The sequence below is a fragment of the Lipotes vexillifer genome, unplaced genomic scaffold, assembly GCF_000442215.2.
Source record: "Lipotes vexillifer unplaced genomic scaffold, Lipotes_vexillifer_v1.1 scaffold438, whole genome shotgun sequence".
Classification (NCBI taxonomy): Eukaryota; Metazoa; Chordata; class Mammalia; order Artiodactyla; family Lipotidae; genus Lipotes; species Lipotes vexillifer.
The window spans coordinates 1,384,890-1,402,935 of NW_006784126.1; the positions used below are offsets into that span (position 1 = coordinate 1,384,890).

Below are 18,046 nucleotides of genomic sequence, written 5' to 3' on the forward strand. Positions count from 1 at the left end.
AAAAAAAAAAAAAAAAAAAAAAAAAAAGAAACACGGATGTTCAGCAGTGTCGCTGTCCCCATCCTGTGCCTTCTGATCCACCAATTCTCTCTGACCTTCCAAGTCTACCCATCAGGGCACAAAGAAATTTCTGGATCCATCTATATACCTTGATAGGCAATGGGGAATTGAAGGAACTACCTCAGGTCCAGGTGTTAGAAACCTCCCTCGACTCGGCAGCACGTTCTGTCAGCATTACTGAACAGGAACTTCTCTAAAGAGCTTGAGCTTTTCCCAGCTACACCCTGAGAACCCCAAACCAAGGTGAGTGTCTCTATCACTCCCAGTTCTCTGCTCCAACACTTGTTGGAACAGTCAACCCCAAAAGGGGAGCCAGGATGTGTCTGGCTTCATGCCTCTTCCTCTGATTTGCTCACTCCACCCAGCACCAGAGGGCCTCTAGATTCCCTTCCCATCCTGGACGACAACCCTCCTCCCAGCTGGCTGTGTTTTCACTGACCACGTGCAGTTCTTCTGAATTAATCACTGGTTCAGCATCTCCTACTTGCCATCCGTGAGACCAGCTCAGCATTTGCTCCTGCTCCTGCCATTTATGTTGGTTAATTTTGTTCGTCAACTGAGGCCATGATACCTAGTGTTTGGTCAAACGCCAGTCTAGATGTTGTTGTGAAGGAATTTTTAGATGTGATGAACATTTAAATCAGTAGACCCTGAGTAAAGCAGATCATCCCCCAGAATGTGGATGGGCTTCATCCAGTCAGTTGCAGGCCTTACGAGAAAAGACTGAGGTCCCCCAAGGAAGAAGGAATTCTTCCTCCAGACCGCCTTTGGGCTCGAGCCTATACTGTCAACCCTCGCCTGGGTCTGCCGCTTGCCAGGCTGCCTTGCAGAGTGTGGACTTGCCAGCCCACCACGGTCATGTGAGCTAATTCCTTAAAAGAAATCTCTATATATATAGCTACAGCTGTAGATACAGATATATCCATATATCTAGATATCCAAATGGATATCCATCCTATTGGTTCTGTTTCTTTGGGGAACCCAGACTAGTCCACCATTCTAACACACAGGGGACCACTCATTTTCTCTCAGGCTTTCATCTTGTGTCACATCTTCTCTGGCTTCTTTTCTTTTAAGAGCATCAGAGTATTTCTTTTTTCTTCTGATTGGCAAAGTGAACAGTGAAAATGAGTTAAGTAAAATCTTCTGATCCTCTCTGTCAATGCGGGGTTCTCAAGACCTGCTCTTGGGTAGATCATGTTGAGAGAGATCAGAAGACTGATCCCTAAAGACATGTGGTTCTAACTACTTAAAAAGACATCACTACCCGAATCATAATTTGACTGTATATTTTGAGGTACTAATTTGTTGTTTTCTCCCTTCTATTTTTCCTTTCCCTCGCCCCCTTCCCAATCGAAGCCTTGCTCTTCATTCCCTCAGGAGACTATGTCAGGGTAGAAAACAGAAGTAACCTGTAACCTGTAATTCTGGTTTTGGCTTTCCAAAGAGCTTATGCCTGAGCTTAATCCAGAAGGCTAAACAGGGGCTAACAGGGCAAGGGGTGCTCATACCGACAGACAGAGTATCCCAGAGAATTTGAGGAAGAGCAAGGTTTCTCCACTCCAGGCTGGAAAGCAGCAATCAATGACTAATACTCAACTTTTATGGTACAGCTCTGGGTTTGGAGGTTCAGGGTGTACAGGTACTCTAGGAATGAAGGAAGTAAAACTGAAATTGTCCGTTAATCTAGTAAATGACAGCTCTAACAGCTAATAATATCAAGTGCCTGCTATGTGCCAGGCCCTATACTAAGAGTTCTTACGTGTATTAGTACTATTATTTTCTCCATTTATTTAAAAAGTAAATGATTTGCCCAAAATTGGGCAGCTATTAAGACATGGTTGGGCCACGGTTCCAGAATCTTTACCTGGAATCCTAACCTAAATGGTCAGACTCCAGAGTGCTTACATAATTAATAGATAAAATAACTGCATAACCAATGCATCTGATAACAATAACAGTTTAAAAGTATAGATTAAGGGGAATTCCCTGGTGGTCCAGTGGTTAGGGCTCTGCTCTTCCATGCAGGGGGCACGGGTTCAATCCCTGGTCAGGGAACTAGGATCTTGCACGCCACGCAGCAGCATAGCCAAAAAAAAAAAAAAGTATAGATCAGGAAGAATATTTATATGGCTAATTCTGTACATTGGCTTATTAATTGGAACAAATTATAAAAGAATACTTCTCTAGAATTTCAATGCCTCTTTTGGTTCTGCTATGATTACTCAAATTACAGTAACAGCTTGGAAAACAATATTCCAGAATGATGTATTACTCACATGTTTATTTCATCTTCATTTAATAACTGCATCACTAGCAGGGTAACATGAAAGGAACCATCACTGTTCATTGCTTTGGCCAGTCGCTGATCTTGTTGTATTATTGCATTTTGCAGGATCTTAATTTCTTTTGTAATCTAATCACACACAGACAAAACAGAGATTAGGTAAGCAAAATTTCCTTACGGTAACACTGAAATCGAGAAGAAAAAGAAGCAACATTTGAAATGAGAATGATGTCAAGATCCTTCAGCCAAACAATGCTTAATTGTCTAACTATTCTCAAATATCCTGGAGAAATGACTTGGAAAGTTTAATAGGATGTTTAAGTTAAAAAAAATCACACAATGCTTGTCCATTTTAAAAGCATCAAGCCCAACACCCTTCTTTTACAGACTGCGCCACTGGTTGAGTGGAAAAATTCTCAATGCCCATGTATCTTTTCAGAAATGTATCCTTTGAATATATAGTATGACTCACTATAATTATGATCTTTCCTAAAAATAAAAGTTTTATTCTTGCCACAGAAATGTCAAACTGGCAGACAACATTCCATTTCTGTTGGCAGTAATATTTATTTGTCCCCAAGTGAATGTGTCTGAGAACCCATTCTTCATGGCCTTTAAGATTTTTTAGGACAGCAATAATTTCAACAGGAATGACTACTGTCATTTCCCCAGACATGTGAGGAGGGGCATCACCATGGAGAGAGAGCTGCAAACAAGTCTAAATGCATAGGTTAGAAAAACTGTACAGTCCGCACCTAAGCAAAATCCCTGGTCCCTCATCAGCCTCCCCCTCTGAACCTAATAAGAACAAAGAAGAGGAATGGTGGCTTTCCCCTCCTCCATTTCCAGTTGGAGACAATTCTAGTCCACTTCTAAATGTGAATGCACTGGAAAATAGTTCGAATATGGACTAGCAAACCAAGCAATCCCCAGAGAAAAGAGCGCACGTAGAAGCCCAGAGGCAGCAGAATTAGAGAGAAAAGGAAGAGAGAGGGGGCTGGCAATAGAAGCAGAGCCCTAAAAAGACAGCAGAGATAAGAAACAACTGAATCATGAGCACAGCAGGCTGTCCTGATACTAAAGAAGCTGTTTCATCCTGAACAATGTTCCCATTATCTGCAGAATGCAATTGGGCAAATCATGAGATGCTATTCTGGGATCTGACTTCTCACGTATCTTTACAATAAATCCACATCACCCAAAATAACCTCAGCATTTCTCTATTCCTTGCAACCTGGAGGACAGTAAAATGAGAAACAGTGTTTTCCTGGTAGGAAGTTATGCAGTAACACCTAACACAAGATTTCCCAAGGGAAGATGTCACTTCCACGACACCCAGCAAAAGAATACTGACAGCCTGATAATTAAAATGCTCCTAAAGCAATAGTACACAAAGATCTTACAGAGTCAGCGTTTCCTCTACCTCTATATTGATAAAACTAAATTGTAAGCCAGTGCCGAGTAAATCATGCGAGCTCAAGAATATCAGACCTCAAAACAGTAAAACCACATCTTCAAATCTTAGCTGGTACAAATGGTAATTCCAGCTTAATTGATCGTGAAAAACTGGTTTAGGATGAGAACTTTTCAATACAGTGTGATGCAAATTAAAGGTTCTGGACTTGTATCAGAAATCCTGGATTTTAAGCCCAGGACTGCCGCGGGTGGAACCCCACAGAGGTCACCTAGTCTCAGTGAGTCTTGGTTTCTTCAATTGTAAAGCACTGCCAAACTTACACGGATGTGTTAAAGGTCACGCAGACAAGCTACAGGAAAGCACTTTGCAAGCTCTGCACCATTTGCCTAATATAAGGTCTGCAACACTGCCACTATTATTTTTTTTTTAATATAGAACTTTATGACAGAATTAAGGGTAATGAAATGTCAGTTTTTTTAAAGGTTTTTAAATTTATTTATTTATTTATTTATGGCTGTGTTGGGTCTTCGTTTCTGTGCAAGGGCTTTCTCTAGTTGCGGCAAGCAGGGGCCACTCTTCATTGCGGTGTGTGGGCCTCTCACTATCGCGGCCTCTCCCGTTGCGGAGCACAGGCTCCAGACGCACAGGCTCAGCGGCCGAGGCTCACGGGCCCAGTCTCTCCGCAGCATGTGGGATCCTCCCAGACCAGGGCTCGAACCCGTGTCCCCTGCATCGGCAGGCAGACACTCAACCACTGCGCCACCAGGGAAGCCCCTACCACTATTATTAAAATCAGTGGTTCTCTACCCCAGGGGACATTTGTCAATGCCTGGAGACATTTTCATTGTCACACCTGGGGTTTGCCACTTGCACCTAGTGGTAGAGTATCTGCATTTTCATAAAAGCTGAGTCTTCATTCTAAGCTCAAATACTAATTATATGTAAATTCAGGACAATGCTCAAAAATTTCCATCCATTTGTATATTCCGCATTTTAGTGCAATGTCCTACTATTTAGTGAAAAATAGTTTTAGACCATTCATATCTTTGAATTACCCAGTAGCTTGTAAAATTGCAAATTAAAATTTGTAAAACACTTTGAAGACTATTTCTCTGAAGTCACATAGTACTTATAGTGCAAAATAATCTTAATCTATGAAAATTCTAAAGATAATCTAATCAAGTAATGTATTTCTAACTATGCTTTGATGCTCCAGATCAATTTACATATTCCTTGATACCATCTTTTAAAAAATTTTTTAATGCATTTTATTACTAATTATATTCTTAAAAGATAAAAAGAAAAAATGAAACTACTTCAGAGTCTTCTCTGTATTCCATTTTAAAAGGTACCAGTGTTGGGCTTCCCTGGTGGCACAGTGGTTAGGAATCTGCCTGCCAATGCAGAAGACATGGGTTCAAGCCCTGGTCCGGGAAGATCCCACATGCCGCAGAACAACTAAGCCCGTCTGCCACAACTACTGAGCCCGACTGCCACAACTACTGAAGCCCGCATGCCTAGAGCCCGTGCTCTGCAACAAGAGAAGCCACCCAGTGAGAAGCCCGCACACCACAACAAAGAGTAGCCCTCGCTCGCCGCAACTAGAGAAAAGCCCCTGCACAGCAACAAAGACCCAACGCAGCCAAAAATAAATATAAATAAATAAATTTTTTTTAAGTACCAATGTCATTAAAGGTCAAAGGAAACTAATTTTTACAGTCCCTGTTTAAAATTCTACAAAGCCTTTAAAGCGTATCTGTCATCATAATCCCCAGCCACTGGCAGTACTGCACAATGCACATTTTTTATACCTAATATTGTAGAGCCATATTTAAGTAAAATATTAAAAGAAACTTTAAAAAATAAAAGCTTATTAAAATATTAAATATTTCATTCATTGAGTAGTTTCTTTGTATTTAGAGAATAAAAACAGACACGAATCTGCTAAACCTCACCAAGCCATGTTCCACATGCCTAAAAATGACACAATAAGAAATTTCATTTTTCTATCTTTTAAGCTTTCTAGTTGATTCAAAGCATACATAAGCCCAAAGAAAAAGCCTTCAAGTTAGTTCATGAGGGAGAGTAGTTATAGTCTAGCACACAGAAGGAGAATGTCCTTGACCTCATCTTTTGACATTATTTTTGGATTTTTTCTAAGCTGTTAACATAAATTATTCCTAAATTTGCTGCCTCATTAAGATTTAACAGAATTATCCCATCAATTTGCTACCTAACTTTTCTTCAAAGCTGAATATAGTCATTTTTCTTGCTTGTTTACACAAAGGAAAAATCTTGAAAATTTAATGATACAGCAATAAGTAAAAATTTTAAAAACATCCTAAAATAGGAGAATTTTCTGTATTTTAACATACATGATGATATCAAGTATTTTCACAACTGCATTTCCCAGAAAGGAACAGAATGCACAAATCATTTTTCATCTTTTCATAAGACCAATAATTTTCACATTACAAAACGATGAAATACAGAATTAAATGTAGCAAATGCCTTTTAAAACCCGTAAAGAGCACCATATTTTTCCATTAGTATAAAACAATTATCTTACCAAAAAAATTAATACACTCCTAATTTCAATCAGCTTCTGATTGTTCCCTTGCATTTTTCAGTGCTGACTTACCTTAAATTATTACCTCTCGTAAGAAAGCATATAAAACCAACATATGGGCAAATCCACGCAGAACTAATAATTAAGCAATTCTAGCCAGTTAAGAAATATTTAGGATTTATTATAATGCCATTAAATTTCTCATCTTTTTATTTTCAAACTAATGTGTAATTGCAGGTAGTGGAGAAACACATACTTTCACATGCATGCAATTAGGATATTTTTATGCAGTCATTCTAATTCATTTTCCAATTCTATTTCTTAAAAATATGAAAATCATGATTTTCCAAAACTAAAGCATTCCAAATGTCTAATAACGTGTTTAAAAATCAAAGACCCTTATAAGTCTGAATACTATTTTCTTTAAAACTAGATGCCAACAAGTAGAGGCCAAAAGTAGAGCAGCTCATTGTCAATGTGCTGGCTTCCAAAAGCTTGTTTGCAGGTCACTTAATTGGAACTTGGAATACAGTCTCCCATTGAAATAATGTTATAAATGCTGCTCCTTTTCCCAGGCCTTCCCACAAAAGCCCATAAGTAGTTTCAACAGAAAATTAACATTAGATACTTTCAAACAAACAAACAAAAAAGGTGCTCATACAAAAGATATAAAAAGTATCTCCTGGGCTTCCCTGGTGGCGCAGTGGTTGAGAGTCTGCCTGCCGATGCAGGGGACGCAGGTTCGTGCCCCGGTCCAGGAAGATCCCACATGCTGCGGAGCGGCTGGGCCCGAGAGCCACGGCCGCTGAAACTGTGCGTCCAGAGCCTGTGCTCCGCAACAGGAGAGGCCACAAAAAAAAAGTATCTCCTCATCTTGTCCTATTCCTATTCCCCATATTCCATTAAGCTTTCTGTTACCCACAAATAAGTCTCTTGAGAGGGAAATATTAAATTATTTGGTTTCCAGGTTACTTGGAGCTTGTGTGCCCCACTATTACAAGTCATCCTACCCCCTGGAAAACAAACTGCCATTGAACCTATATTATAAAACCAGCATTTGTAACACTGTATTTATTATTTATAAACATTCTGGTTGGAATTTGGTATGCCAGAAACACACCGTCCACCCTGAAATCACAGTATTTTGTGTGTGTGCGCCTACTCTTGCCAAACTCGGTTCTAGGTACTGGGATCGACCTGAAAAACTTTGTGAGGAAGATTAACAAGTGTCAAATTTCAAGGATGACAAATGACAAAAGGAAAGCCATGAAAGTGTTGTGTTTCATTGTTTTTTTGGGTTTTTTTTGGGGGGGGGGGTTGACGTAGTCAGGGTGGTCACGGGTGGGAGAGGTTTGAGCTGAGATATTGGCATTCACAAAATCAAAAGGAGAGGAAAGTAAACTCCCAGCCAGAGAAGGCTTTCCAGGGGACAGAGGGAAACTGGCAAGTTCAAGCAAGGCCAGAGGGGCTCAAGCAGAAGGAACGAGGGCTCAGGTGGAAAAGGCCAAGCCATGTAGAACCTTCTAGAATATGGTAAAGCCTCTGTCTTCATCCTAACAACAATGGGAAAATACTGAAGTGTATAAGCATGTAGGTGATGTGTCCAGATTTGGATTTAGAAAATAATCATTATCACCTCCATTTTACAACTGAAGACACCGAAACTACAGCAATTAAGTAACCTGACCTACATCCACAGTGGAGTTTGTAATCCAGCTGGTATCCAAACAAGGTCTGTCAGGTTCCAAAGCCTGTACTCTCCTCACTTTCTACAGAACCTCCAAGAAGTTGAAAAGCAGAAACAGAGTGGAACAAAGCAGCTTGCGGGGTGAAAACTAAGGTTGCAAACAGTTCTCTCATCCCCTCCTCTCATGTTTGCAGCCTGAATCCTGAACTAAGTAGCAGAAGAAAAGAATCTCTCCACCCTCTTTCCCCTTGGTCCCCTTCCCTGCCAGGCCTATCCCAGCACATCACCCCACCAGTCTTCACTGGAGGAGGCAGGAAGCCGGCACAGGGCTGGAAGGGGCTGGGGCAGGCTCAGAGGGGTTGCAGAGCTGCTGCTCTGACCACCAGAGCCAAGAACAGAGGCAGGCAGGGAGCAAGAGGAAAGGAAGGACCTAAGCAAAGCAACTCAGAGAAGGGCTCACCCAACTTCTATGCTCACAGACGCTGGAGTGAAACAATCTCCAAGCAAGAAATCAAAAGAAGGAACCTGGCGTCTCTTCCAATCAGAAATCATGTGCCCTTGGGGACGTCACATGGCCTGTTTCACAGGCAGTTTCCTCAGGACCTGGCCTCTGTCTGACTGCTTGCTTAAACAGCACCACCTGTGGCTTCCTGCTCTCTTCTCATTCCCATAGGTATACGTGATTCTAAATCTCAGAGAAAACCTGTCCAAATAACTCACAAGTATTTTAATACATAATTTCTGATTGCATTAAACTTTGCATCAGCTAAACACTTTTAAGGGCTATTTTACTGTTAACCCGCCACTACGTACCAGTAAAACCAAAGTCTGATTCTTTACTGTATCAAATTCTAAAATCCTGTATTGCTAGGTAATACCATTTCTCTTTTTATGTGTTTTTCTCCCCAACTAAACTGTATCTCACAGACTAGATACTTCCTAGAGTGTCCTAAAATAATTTTTATTATTCTTTGATATTTATTTCTTTGATTTCAATTTCATTTGCTTTGATCTTTAAAAATTCACTAGCATTGTGTAGAAACATTCTAGTTAAATAAAGGGAAAAGCAACCTGAAAATATGCCCAGTTAAGAGATCAGAGCCCACAATCAAACAGAAATTCAGATCTAGCTCTTAAGATATATGAAATTGGGCCAAGATATAAAAGCAGTCAGTCATCCGAATAAGGTGTTCTTTCCTAAGGCATTTTTAATTCCTAACTCACTGCTCTAGAGGTCTTAGATACTGCAGTTTTCTCTCTCGGTCACATATAAGGGTTTCTTAGTGTGGGCCAGTTGGCTGGTCCCATTTCCTATTACTGATGCCACATTAATTTTTCAGACTTTTAATAGATTTCTACCAAGTTTGTCATGCACTATTAAGTTGGTACAACAATGAGTAATTTTGAAAGAAACTACGTTGCAATAATCATTACCATGAACTGGACTAAGCAGCAGGAAATCCCAGTTTACTTTCCCCACAGAGATTTCAGAATCTTTTTTTTACCAGCTCTCTGCTTCTGAAAGATTCCTCCACTATGATAAACAAACACTCAGAAAGGACCTTGACATGCTACCTGGCAACACTTCTTCAAGTGGCTTTTGCAAAATTATTGTTTAAATATGATTGTTTAAATAGTGTTTGTTTTTTTTGCAGTGCGCGGGCCTCTCACTGTTGTGGCCTCTCCCATTGCGGAGCACAGGCTCCGGACGCGCAGGCTCAGCGGCTATGGCTAACGGGCCCAGCCGCCCCGCGGCACGTGGGATCTTCCCGGACCGGGGCACGAACCTGTGTCCCCTGCATCGGCAGGCGGACTCTCAACCACTGCGCCACCAGGGAAGCCCTAAACAGTGTTTTTAAAAATTATTGTTTACACATATTCTATATTCCCTGTGTGGCCCAGCTAAAAATGCCACCAAAGACTCTTAAAAGCTGAGAGGAAATAGGCTTATGAGCATTTAGTGTACCTTAAATATAATTTAGAATAAACTTAGTAAAAATAATTTTTTTTAAAAATAGCACCTCTTTGTTGGTGATCGGAACGGATAGGAAATAGTTGGGTTGATCATCTTTTTGCTTTTTTTTCCTCTTCTTTATTTTATCTTTATTGTTCCATTCCTTTTCTTTACTTCTCTCCAAATTTATCTGAGGTACATCAGTGACTAGAAAAAAAAAGTCAAACAACATGTCTAATGCATTTAAACAAAGATAATAGAATCAGAAAAAAAACAAGCACTATACAAGTAGCAATCATTCTTAACTGTCATTTTCAAACCTAAAATAGGAATTGGCAAACTCTTCTGCAAAAGACCTCATAATAAATATTTTAGGCTTTGCAGATCATACGGTCTTAGTCAAAACTACCCAAGTCTGCTATAGACAAAACACAGATGAATGGGTACAACTGTTTTCTAATAAAAATTTATTTACAAAGCAGATAGATGTGGCCCATGGGCCATGGATTCACTAACCTCTGATCTAAAGCATAACTAACAACCATTCTCTTCCCCTTGCCACAATTTTCATGATGCTAGGAAAAATCACTTTTTCATCTATCCTGTATACGTATATTTGTAACTTTTACAACAAAAGCACTTGCAGCAGTGCCATTCAAAGTTTGGTTCAAGGCCAGTGTCATACTACAAACCATTTGATCCAGAAACTGAGAGAATGCTTTATAAACTTTCAGAGTAATTAGGCAAAGTAATTTTGTCTGTCAAATTTTGGCTTCTATTTTATAGATCTTTTTCTTTAACACCTTTTTGCTAATAATTCATGTTTTATTATATTTTACAAAAGTATCAGTCAGCAACATGTAAGAAATTAAAGAAAATAAATCATCCTTGACCATAGGTAACTTGAGAAACACTTAGCATGCTTTTTAAGGTCATCTTCAAACGACATTTCCAACACCCAACAACTCTTATTATGAAGTTATACCCCCAGAAGTAATTTCCAAATCAGCGTGAAATGCCATTATCTCTTTTACAAATTCTATCAGGGGCTTCCCTACCCGTGCAAAACTACCATTAATTTATTTCTCAGGTGTGCCTTCTTGAACAGTAGCTTACTGTTCAAAATACAGTACCTCATAGAGACTTTGAAAAATTCAAATATAATTGTATATTCTGAGGTATGATTTTGGAAAGAGGGAGAGAGGGAGGAAGCACCTTGCCTTACATTCAGTCCTATGTAGTTGGTTTCATCTTTGGGATCAACTCAGACCATAGTGACCAAGAGCACAAGGCCCATGTGCATCTAACTAAACTCCTTATTTTACATACGATGAAAGAGAAGAGAAGAAAAACTTTTTAAAGCAGCTCAATGTCACAGAGTCAAGCCTGGTGTCTAGACCTTTTAAAGGTCTCCTTCTAGTGTACTTTCTACTGGAGCAAACTGCTTCCCTCTCGCAGCTCTAGATAAGTAGCTACTACTGCACACAAAACCAAAGAGCGGAAGGAATTGTCCTTATTCTGTTGTTCTTTGAAATATTAATAGTAGACAATTTTTAAATGAATGCTGCAAATAATACTTTAATGCTAACTTCTAAGAAAAATAGTAGAAAACGTTTAAAATTTAAAAATTAAGAGTTTGTGGGAATAGACATGCTTTCTTTCTAGGATTAACATATCTGTGAGCCCTAGAAAAAGACTTAAGACAGGGGTAAATTAAGAGCAAGGTGATCTGGGTAATAAATCTGACTGTATCATTACGAGTTAAGGCCAAACTACCCAGTCTGTTTGTGCAACCATTTCTCTACTACATTTCTCAACAATATGCATAATGATTAACATGGTTAAAATGATATATCTTCACAGAGAACACATATTTGAAATATAAATTATTAGCTTCTTTTGTACCTGTGAGCTTGTCAGAACTTTTAAAAAGTTCGTAGCATTCTCTGTATTACAAGCATTATCTGAATTGCTTCATAAGATGCCACTGGATTTTATTTCCCATGCAGCTTTTTTCACATGGAAAATCAAATCAATACACTGAGCTGCTTGTAATTTCAGATACATAAGAAATAGTCCTACCATTGATTGTAGTAACATGAATTAAATGTACTAATTTTAAACAAAAGCCACAAAATATGCTAATGAAGTACCACATATTTTAAATCCACTTCTAAAATACATTCCTAGCCCACCTCCATCTGCCGTTAGTAAACTGGCACTCTGTAAAAGGAAACCATTTTTAACATAATCTGGGCTGGAATCCTGGCTCCACACACTAGCTGTGTGACCTTAGATAAGTCACATAAATTCTCCTGACCTAAGTTTCCTCCTCTCTAATGTGAGGATAATAATAACAGCTACCTCATAGGAACATTTAAACATTGACTTAGGGACTTTCCCTGGTGGTTCAGTGGTTAAGACTCCGTGCTTCCACTGCAGGGGTATCTGACAGTTATCAGCCTATGCCTTTGTGTAAAAGTAATGTACAAAAGGAAAAGGGGGAGTGGAAATGGCTGCTGGGAAGACAATCAGCAATGCAGCAGAGGCAGCACTAGATAGTGAAAGGGCACTGACCCAAAGACTAGTCTTCCAACAAGCATCTTTCCATCAATTTACTTCATTTCTTTATCTGAGAACTTAAAAATCTGGCCAATCCATGGAGAAATAGCTAATTCTAGGTTTGGGGGATAAAATGTACAAGAGAAGGCTAGAAATTCAAAGACTCCTGGGATCATGTCAGAAGATCTCTAGAGCCAGTTTGAAAGTTCCCCCACAGGCCAAAGATGGGACAATTTGAACATCAAATGACCATAACAGTAAACTTCTACACAACTTGATTTCTTCAATGATAAACGTGCACGCGTGCATGCACACAAACACACACACACACACAAATGAAAACAAAAGGAGAAGGAGATCTAGAGATCTAGAAAAGAGACTGAAGAGATGTATCAAATGTAATGCAAATGTAATGTAATGCATGTATCAAACCAGCTTTTTAAAAATTACAATACAGAGACTTCCCTGGTAGTGCAGTGGTTAAGAATCCGCCTGCCAATGCAGGGGACATGGGTTCAAGCCCTGGTCTGGGAAGATCCCACATGCCGTGGAGCAACTATGCCCGTGCGCCACAACTACTGAGCCTGCGTGCCACAACTACTGAGCCCGCACACCTAGAGCCTGTGCTCCACAACAAGAGAAGCCACCACAGTGAGGAGTCCGAACACCAAAACGAAGAGTAGCCCCCACTCGCTGCAACTTGACCGCGCGCAGCAACGAAGACCCAATGTAGCCAAAAATAAATAAATAATTACAATACAATCAGAGAAATGTGAATATGACAGGGTATTTGATGACATTAGGAATTACCATTATTTTTCTAATGTAGTAAGGATATTTCCAGTATGCTTACTATTATATGCTTAATAAGATTCCTCATCTTTTAAGGATATGCATTATTTACAGAAAAAATGATCTCTCTGCGATTTACCTCAAAATAATCCAGTGAACAAGAGGTAATGAATACATGAGGCTCATTATACTATTCTACTTTTGAATATGCTTAAAAGTTTCTACAATCAAATTTTTTTTTTAAAAACCCAGGGGCATGGGAGGAACAACAGCTGCATAATCTAGTAACTAAGGGTCTCTTCTGGTTCTAGTTTTCTGTGATTTGGAATAAAGGTACCAACTGTTACTACCTGTACTAATTAGGACATTTTATGGTGAAATTAAACAAAGAATGGTGTCCAAACTAATAATCCAGCTGATTTTATAAACTTCAGTTTATCTCAAAATTAACATAGTAGAAATAGAATCCTAAGCCTATAGTCTAGTTTTTCTTTTTTCAAACTACAAGTATCAATCCACTAGTGGGTTATGAAATCACCTTAGAAGATTAAAAAAAAAGCACTTTTTAATAACTAGAATGGAATGGATTGGAATGAAAGAAAAGGAAAGCAAAGCAAAAGGACAGAATGGTAAACAGTACACTGCTTATGATACTTAATGAAATTTCAGTTTTTACATATATATGTATATTGGGTGGCAATGTAAAATCTATTTCTTACTTTGAACATAAGACATACTTTTGCTGTATTTTACTTAATATAACAGTACTAAGAAGAGGAACAGAGTTAATAAAACAGTATTCAAAAGACCACTGGAAAAAAAAAAAAAGACCACTGGAGTGTTCAGTATTTTGTTTTACACCTTACATGTTTAAAACTACAGTGTCCTCCTGTCTGTAGCTACTCATTTTTGCCATTTCAAATGTTTCATAAGTCCATTTTGCAGATATCCAGAGAAGGAAAATCATAATCTCTGAAGGTAATAGTTATAATGTGAAATAGGTCTAATAATTCTGGTATCGTGAGAATGACACAGAGTAAAGCCCCCAATTCAGAATGCAACCTCTTGGTAAAAATAAAGAAGTACAGGGTTTTTCTAAATTCCCTTAGCTTTCTCTTATCAATAACTATTAAACTTCCCTCTGAACTGGATTATCTACATTTTTCTTTTGTTAGGCATCACAGACAGGGTAAAGTTTAAAATTATCTGATGTGAGCTGGGCAAAAAAGGGGGAAAGAATTCTGTGAGTATTGACTGTTATAGTACAGTTTAATATACTATTATAAGTAGTTTGTCTGTCTTTCTATTTCAGTGAGTCCTGATGATTTATGGTCAACTTGCTAGACACTTGTTTGCATATCTTCTTTGCCTTTCATTTGCAGGTTTATTTGTATGGTTTTCATTTGCAGGTTTATTTGTATGGTTTTCATCTGCAGGTTTATTTGTATGGCCAGAGTATAAAATCCCTCTTTTCCTTACTGAACTTCATTTTATTTCTAGCTTTTAAATCATAATCTAAGTTCTAAAATACAATTTACTGTTATACTTTTTATTTAGTTCATATGAAAATACAATGAGCAAAGTATTCAAGTAATATCGTTTATAATAAAAACATTAAAGATCAATGACCACAGAAGCAAAATGTAGAAAGCTTTTGGCAATATGCCCTGGATCTTTCACTGGATTATTTAGAGTAACTTTATTGTTTAGCAAAAAAAAAAAAAAAAAAAAGTATCAATTGTAGTAGAGCCTGTAAAGGCATCCCATAAATTTATTACATTTGTTAATTTTCATAATGATTTCAGTAGCCATTTTAATGTGCTCTAATGAATCTGGTCTTGTTGACAAAGGCTGTAACTCTCTCATCCATGAGTTGGCTTTTTTTACCTAAAGCACCACATATGTCATTTTATGTAAATTAACTAATTTTCCTAAAGTTTGTTTAATTCCCTCGGAAAACTACAAGGGAATGAATTATGGGAGAAATTAATGTAATGAGGTAGTCCATCTGTTATTGTTGGTTGATAGTTTTCATACTTGCCGTTAGCCAAAAGGCTGAGAATGAATTCGATTTTGCTTTTATATTCTTTTCCTTTTTTCTTGTTACTTAAGCAGTCAAAATCTTTGAAGTAACCATTCTTAAAACTTCTTAAGTATACGGCTTAGAATATCACCTTCTATATTTCATAGAATTACTCTGAATAATCTTTGGCAAATTACTAAAACTTTCTAAAAAAGTAATTTACCCCTCTCATTCATTGTGAGGATTAAGTAAAGAAATAATAAAGCATTTACTGACGTGCTAGAAGCACTCAATGATATTATTATAAAATACTGCTCTCAAAGGGCAAATTTTTTCATATTTAATTCAACAAATATATTTGGGCAAAAAATTTTGGTAAGATTAAATTAATAAAAATTTTTACGGAGGCAAGTTCGTGCCACACACTGCTGTAAGGACAGCATTAACAAATTGAATCTTCCCAACAACCTTATGAGATAACTACCATTATTAAACCAATTTTAGAGATAATGAAAGTAAGCCCAGACACTTGTTCAAAGTACACAATAGGAAAGTGTAGGAGCAAATTTTGTCCCTTGACAGTCTGACTCCACAGCCCTCACTTTTAACCACCTAACTTTAACACTATTACTGATATCTTAGTGGATAGTATCAAAAAAAAAATGAGTTTCTCTAGTTCTCTGTTTACTGAATTGATGAAGCTTACATCTTTAAAAGCAAGTTTCTAACCACAACTAAAACTTTTAATCGTATTTTTTCATGAAAAGAATCAAGAGCATTCAGGGACTTCCCTGGTGACACAGTGGTTAAGAACCGCCTGCCAATGCAGGAGACACGGGTTCGAGCCCTGGTCCGGGAAGATCTCACATGCCGCAGAGCAACTAAGCCCGCAAGCCACAACTACTGAGCCCGATTGCCACAACTACTGAAGCCCATGCGCCTAGAGCCCGTGCTCCGCAACAAGAGAAGCTACCGCAATGAGAAGCCCGCGCACCACAACCAAGAGTAGTCCCCACTCGCCACAACTAGAGAAAGCCTGCGTGCAGCAACGAAGACCCAATGCAGCCAAAAATGAATAAATAAAAATAAATTTACAAAAAAAAAAGAATCAAGAGCATTTATAAAATTTGAAGATTAGAAAAAGGAAAAAAGAAATTGCTCAGAAGCCTCCCATCTTAACACAACCACTGAATTTTGGTGACAAATCACCTAAAGTATTTACACAATTGTATACAAACAGCACATATATTTTCCCCCTACTTTTTCACTTTGCATTTTATATAGGAAATGTTCACTATTACATAGTTTTCAGAAATATTTTCATAATATATAATTCCATACTATGTAGTCTAAAGGCACTAGTATAGCTTATTCAACCACACTCTAATGGACATTTGGGTTTTCCCCAATATTTTTACTATTTAAAAACACTGTGACACACATATTTATAAATAAAACTTCTTCCCACAAGACTATGTACTTATAGTAGGAATTCCATGAGTGACTCTACCCCATGTATGAACCTTGCTCAAGATCCCAACAAACTCCATTCTAAAAGGACTATAACAGTACATTGTCAGAAGCCATGTAGATGTAACATTAAAATCACCAAGTATTATTTTTAAGAGATATTGCCAATCTGATAAGTTACAATTGTATTTTGACGTGCATCCTTTGATACTTATGAAGTTGAATAATTTTCCATACATTTGTTTACTGAGTTTTATCTTTTACACCCTTTGCCAGATACCAATTATTTTTTATTATTCGGGACAAATATTTGCCTTAAGTCCTTTCACAATAAAATTTGAAATATGCATTACAGGCTTCCCCAATAAATTACAGAAAGGTACAGGATATAATTTACCCTTTTTTAAAAATTGACTCAGGACAATCACTTACTATACCAAGTACGGAGATTCAATCTTTATTTGATACACATTTTTCTGTTACAAAATTTTTTTCCAGGTAAAGGGAGGTTTCAATTGATACTTTAAAATACTTAAGATTCAAAGTATTTTTTAATATACTACTTAATAGTATTAGCTAATGAATAAGGAATAAAATGATAATTTCCCATATCTCTAAAACCTTCAATAATTATAAGGTTAGACCTAGAATTCTGTGAGCTAAAATAAGGATTACAGTAATTTCAATGAGGAGAACTGAATGCGACATTTAGGAAAGACATGCGACAAAAAAAAAAATCACTGAACTACTCTGTTTTGAACCTTGATTTAAGTGTGGCTTCATAGTTAAGGGCTGTGATTATCTTAAGAGAGTAGAGTCAATTAAACTAAAGCTCTCCACAAATTTTTACACTCTGTGGGAAGCATACTAAGTTATTCCTATCAGCAGTAGAATGAAAGACTCTCCATTGCACGCTCCCACTCAACTTTCAGAGGCAGGATTCACAGCAACCTCAAACCTCTGGATGGTTTACTGGGTTTTCTAACCAATTGACCAACCACCCTTCCGCTTGTAAAGAGAACAGACCCAGGGCTTCCCTACTGGCGCAGTGGTTGAGAGTCCGCCTGCCGATGCAGGCGACACAGGTTCGTGGCCCGGTCCGGGAAGATGCCACATGCCGCGGAGCGCCTGGGCCCGTGAGCCATGGCCGCTGAGCCTGCGCGTCCGGAGCCTGTGCTCCGCAACGGGAGAGGCCACAGCAGTGAGAGGCCCACGTACCGCAAAA

At 38.3% G+C, this 18,046-nt stretch overlaps 1 protein-coding gene across 1 annotated transcript in view; it reads right to left on the minus strand.

The window, feature by feature from the left end:
• The window catches only part of AKAP7 (A-kinase anchoring protein 7), a 144,097-nt gene that overhangs the window by 125,224 nt on the left and 827 nt on the right, over positions 1-18,046 (minus strand). Inside the window, exons 2-3 of the mRNA XM_007456543.1 lie at positions 10,042-10,181; positions 2,340-2,476 (exon numbers count right to left, since the gene is read on the minus strand). Of these exons, the coding sequence (XP_007456605.1) occupies positions 2,340-2,476; positions 10,042-10,181 (277 nt within the window). The remainder of the gene's footprint in view (positions 1-2,339; positions 2,477-10,041; positions 10,182-18,046) is intronic.